At 36.1% G+C, this 5,864-nt stretch overlaps 1 protein-coding gene across 1 annotated transcript; it reads right to left on the reverse strand.

Moving 5' to 3' along the window:
- Window positions 1-1,006: 1,006 nt before the first annotated feature.
- On the reverse strand, window positions 1,007-1,603 carry LOC137833960 (uncharacterized). The gene has a single exon (XM_068642031.1). The coding sequence runs from the start codon at window positions 1,601-1,603 to the stop codon at window positions 1,007-1,009; it is 597 nt and encodes a 198-aa protein (XP_068498132.1).
- Window positions 1,604-5,864: the final 4,261 nt, after the last annotated feature.

Consider the following 5,864-nt stretch of genomic DNA (forward strand, 5'->3'; position numbering starts at 1 on the left):
TTAGTACGGTATCTAAATTCTTCAAATAAGAACTAAAAGTAGCTCCATAAACAGAAAAATCATCCATGAAAACTTCAATGCCCTTTTCTAACAGATATGCAAAAATAGCAAACATGCATATTTGAAAAGTTGTTGGGGCATTACACAGTCCAAATGGCATCTTTCTATATGCAAAAATACCAAAATGACAAGTGAAAACAGTGTTCTCCTGATCTTCTGGATTTACAACAATCTGATTATAACCTGAATAACCATCCAGAAAGTAGTAATAAGCTTTGCTTGTCAATCTCTCCAGTATTTGATCCATGAAGGGTAATAGAAAATGATCTTTTCTTGTGGCTTGATTGAGTTTTCTACAATCAATACACATCCTTCAACTTGTGACTGTTCTTGTTGGAATTTACTCATTTTTGTCATTATGAATTACTGTCATGCCACCTTTCTTTGGAACTACTTGCACAGGACTGACCTAGGCACTATCTGATATAGGATAAATCATCCCTGCTTCCAACAGCTTCTGAACTTCTTTCTTTACCTCTTCCTTCATAGGTTTGAAGTCTTGTTCCATGTGAATTTTGTGCATACAATAAGAAGGACTTATTCCTTTCAAAATAGATAGAGCCCATCCTATTACTCATTTCTTTGACTTTAACACTTTCACTACTTCCTCTTCTTCTTCTGCTGTTAGAGAGTTGCTGATAATGATTGGTTTCTTCCCATTTTCTGCCAAAAAAACATATTTCAAATGAGCTGGTAGTTGTTTCAATTCTATCTTCCGAGGTTGAGAAATTTCTTCTTTGATTAGATCTTGCTTTTGACTAGCATCATAAAGAATCTCTTTAGGCTTATCTAACTCTTCAACATAGTCCAACATTTCTTTTCTTTCCCCTTCATCTATGTCTTCAATACTACCCATGATAACTTTCATTAAAGGTTCAACTGTTAAACATTATTTTTGAGTTTCAAAACAAATATCATCAATCACATCCACTCTGAAAAACTTTTTTTAATCATTTGAATCCTTCATTGCTTCAAAAACATTAAAGCTTACTTCTTCATCTTGAACACAAACCTTTAATTTTCCTTTGTCTACATCAATTCTAACTTTGGCAGTTTTCATAAATGGTCTTCCCAATATCAAAGGTACTTCAGCATCTTCTTCAATATCCATAACAACAAAATTTACTGGGAAGAGAACTTTATCCACCTTTACCAACAAATCTTCAACTATTCCATGTGAATATTTGATTGATCTATCAGCCAACTGCAAAGTCATTATTGTTGGTCTCACTTCTACATCTCCAATTTTCTTCAATATTGATAAAGGCATCAAATTAATACTAGCTGCAAGATCCAATAATGCCTTTCTAACAGTGAGATTTCCTATGGAAGTTGGCAAAGTGAAACTCCAAGGATATCTAAATTTCTGTGGTAATGATTTTTGAATTATAGCACTGCATTCAGCTTCCAATTCAACTATCTCCTGGTCATTGAATTTTCTTTTCTTTGTCAATAATTCCTTCATGAATTTAGCATATGTAGGCATCTGCTCTAAAGCTTTAGTAAAAGGAATGTTAATTTGCAGTCTTTTGAGAATATCCATAAATCTTGCAAATTGTTTTTCTTTGAAGGAGCATGTGGATAATGTTGAACAAGATGTTTTGATGTCTCCAAATCCAAGAAGGAAAGCTTGAAGACCTTGTTGCTGGGTGTGTGTGTGTTGTCTAGTTGTTTGAAACTTGTTAATTCACTCCTTAAGATGATCCAAGTTCATTTGAATCTTTAACCTTTTGAAAAGATGTGTTTTCTAAAAAGCTGTCAAAAATTTAACAGGTTGTTTTACCTTAGTAGTTTTTGAAAAACTTGGTTGACTTTGCTGTCAAACCAAAACAATCGATTGTTTTGACAAAACAACTGATTGTTTTCCTGCAAACCTTAACAAACTTTTGTTAAGCGGTTTTAATATATTTTAGATGATCCTAACTAACTTGGCTCCTTTATTAAATGTTTTTGACCACTTGATGGGTCTATATAAAGGTGGTTTTACGCTCCTAATCTTAGAGTAATAGAAAGAGTTTATCAAAACATTTTTTCCAAGATTTGAAAGAGCTTTGGATCATTCTTAAGTGTGTGGAATAGGATTGGGTTGTATTTCTGAACTTTACGCTTTGTAATACCCAGGTGTATTCTATTCCCTTCTTCCTTGATTACTGTATTTTTGTAGTTGTGTTACCAAGGAGTGTTGTGTGTTATTGAGGTGTTCAAGATCAACATTCTTGGTGTGGTTTGCCAAAGGTAGTGTGTTTCTTAAAGGGTTCAAGGTCACTACTTTGGTTTGTGGTGTTTGTAATCTGGTTTTGATTGCATAGTGGAATACCGAGTGGTTTCTGGGGACTGGATGTAGCTTTTAATGTAAGAGTGAACCAATATAAATTGCTTGTGTGCTTATCTCTTACCCTTAACTCTTTAAATTCTGTTTTTAAGTTGTTTTTATAAACTGCTGATAAAAACAACCGATTGTTTCGACAAAACAACTTACTGCTTTTCTGATATCATCATAAAACATTTTTGGGTATTTGTTTCCTTAATTCTTTTCTCTGTAATTCAGCATTGATTTTCATTATACCTTCAAAGTTTGCTAAAATCCATCTTAAACAAATCACCCCCCCCCCCTCTCGTTTAAGGCCATACATTCTAACAATTGGCATCAAGAGCTTGGTTCTTGAAAGATATTCAAGTTTGATCATAAATCTTTTTTCTATGGCTGAAAAACTACCTTTTGGGGAGGGTGCCTCAATTAACAGACCACCTCTGTTTTGTGGACTGAATTATCAATTATGGAAGGTTAGAATGAAATTCTTTGTTGAATCTATAGATAGAAAAATCTGGAATGTTATTACGAATAGCTATATCATGCCAATATCAAAAAGTGTTTCTTCTGAAAGAGAACATCTTGATTGTGTAGCTATGAACATCATTGTATCTGCACTTGATTCTAATGAATTGCTCAAGGTTTCAGAATGTAGTTCTGCCAAAGAAATGTGGAATACCCTTGAAGAGTATCACAAGAATCCAAGGAGTGCCTTGATGGACAAAGAAGAATCTTCTGCTGAATCTTTCTCTTTAGAATCCAGAAAGGAGGTTTGTCTTATGACTAAAGAAGAATCTGGATCAAGTCAAGCAAGAAGGAAAAGAAAGAAAAATAAAAAAGAAGCCAATATGTGTTTGATGGCCAAAGAAGAAGATGATGCAAGTAGTGTAAGTTCTTGTACTTCTTTAAATGCTGAAAATTATAGTCAACTTCTTCAAGCCTTTAATGAAACTCACAAGGAAGCTAATAGGTTGGCCCTTTTAAATAAATGGTTGAAAGATTTGAACAACTCATTGGAAAATAGAGTCAAGATCTTGGAAGAAGAGTTGAACAATTCAAACACTGATTTTGAAAATTTGGAAATGATTTACCAAAACTCTTCTTGTAAGTGTGTTGATTCAATTTTTTGTGAAAATTGTGAATCTCTTCAAAAGAAGGTTCACTATCTTTTAAAAACCATGGACAAGTTTTCCAAAGGCCAATCCAATCTTGAAACTGTTCTTGCTTCTCAAAAATGTGTTTTTGGCAAGGCTGGGTTGGGGTTTAATCCAAACAGCAATAACAAATCTGTTTCAAAACCCTTTTCAAGTTTCTTTGAAAAACAACCTGATGTTTTATCGAAACAACTGGTTGAAATTTGTCATTACTGCATGAAAAGGAGTCACACTATTAGATTCTGCAGAGTAAGAAGGTTTTTTGTTCCTAAAGGTATTTTGAAATGGGTTCCTAAGGTTTCTAAGGTTCCTAAGGTTCCTACTAACATCATTGGATCCAAATTCATAAGGGGACCAAATCTTGCTTCTTAATCCTCTCATGTAGGTATCCTTGGCAACAAAGAATCATCTTTGGGCTTGAAGAATGATTGTCAAAGGGAAAAGTGACAAGAGTAAAGTCAATATTTGTACCTACACTTTCAATTGTATATGTCTTGCAAGGTTCTTTGAAAGTCAAGAGACATCTTGGCACATGCATAGTGGATGCTTAAAAGAGAAACTTCAAGAATAAAGAGAGTATGTGTGTTTTCATTTCTCAATTTATGTAAGTGTGTCTTGTGACCATATGAACATCTCAAAGTCTTCTTTTTGAGTGAATCTATTGGGGTTCTTTGTGCAAAGGTATGAACAAATTGCATACTGCATTTTCATCAATTTAAAAGGTAATTTTTGGTTATGAAAAATGTTCTTTTTACTGCCACAGTAAAACAACCAATTGTTTCTGCGAAACAACCGATTGTTTTTCCTCTGGCACCTTTGTATAATGCTGCCAAGTTTGCTTATGCATGATTATACCTATTTCTCTTTTTCAAATCTTGCTTTTGGTCAAATATACATTGAATGTGCCTCGGAATCTGAAAATAAAAGGTTATATCCACTTGTTTTCTTGAAAGCTCTATGACATGTTCTATTCTTGAAATGTCAAAATTGTTTGTACTGTCAAACTACTGTGTTATCATTCTGATTTCTGCTTTATACAACCCTTCTCATTTTCTATTTGTAGATCAAATAGGGGGAGAAGTGTATGCTTGATTTGGTTGTATAGTTAGCTTTAAATCTGATGCATTATGTTGATGCTTCTCTGCACTTGAAAGCACTTGAGTACTTTAATTTTTCTGGTTTTTCTGCTAATGTTGTATATGCAGAAAAGTGGTTTGTGTGTGTCTTGTTATCTTGTTGCTATACTTGCTTTGTATATGCATCAATTCTGTGTTACAGGACCCTTCAAGTACAAGTGCTATGATGAAGAATGATCAAAGTGATGCTTATGGTTCAAGAGCATATACACCTTACTCATATTCTTGACAAGTTAAAGTTCATGACCTATGTAAAGAAACTTCAAGAATAAAGAGTTTGATCTGGTGTTGTTGAGGCTTATAACTATGGAGGAGTCTGTCCATGTGGTGTTTGATGAAATCATTCATAGTGATCCAAGTTCTACAAAGGTTTATGTAGAAGAAGATAAGCAGAACATCACCTTGGAGAAGCTAGAATCATGTCCAGAAAAACAACCGATTGATTCTGCGAAACAACCGGTTGAAATTCTGCAACAGGAAGAGTTTCCAAAGGAATGGAGAATTCCAAGGGATCTTTCAGTGGAGAATGTACCGCCCTGGTGGTCGGGAGTGATGACGTGGCATCCTGCTACAGTATAGGCGTGTTGGCAAGGCGCCAGGTTGGCAAAAGGGAAGGAAGTCGGGGGGCTCGTGTAGTCGCCAGTTGTCATGTTGGCGTGTTCTGATTTCCAGCTTACCAGAATCGGCGATCACCAGGTTAAAGATGAAGTCGCCAGATGTAGATTCAGGCGACCTAGTCATCGGAGATCGCCAGAGCAAGCACATCGCCAAAGATGAAGGAGAAGCAGATTATGAAGGCGGCCGGCGAGACCACAGGGAAGGTGTGTGAAGGCCCCTAACTCGCCAGTTCCAGTAGAGATCGCACTCCCAAGTTAGCTATGCACTGGGCAGTACCATGCATAAGTAACTTAGCCAAAATGAGAGTAGAAGCAGCGCCAAGTCAAGGAGGCTCCAAAGGATGGCACGTGTACGACTGGATGCGAGCCACGTGTCCAGGTCTGTAACTGCCAGGAGAGAGAAAACAACCAGGTATATAAGAGTTCTCAACAAACTTTCTGAGGTACGCACGTTCAGATTATACTCTTTACGCTTGCGAGTTATAGAGCTTACTGTGAGAGAGGATTTGCACGGTTCTTGTTCTCTTAGTATTTGGTGATACCGTCACTGACTTGGGCGTTGGAGTGCGATCGGCCGCAGCGGCGC

This window comes from Phaseolus vulgaris, chromosome 5 (genome assembly GCF_000499845.2).
Source record: "Phaseolus vulgaris cultivar G19833 chromosome 5, P. vulgaris v2.0, whole genome shotgun sequence".
Classification (NCBI taxonomy): domain Eukaryota; kingdom Viridiplantae; phylum Streptophyta; class Magnoliopsida; order Fabales; family Fabaceae; genus Phaseolus; species Phaseolus vulgaris.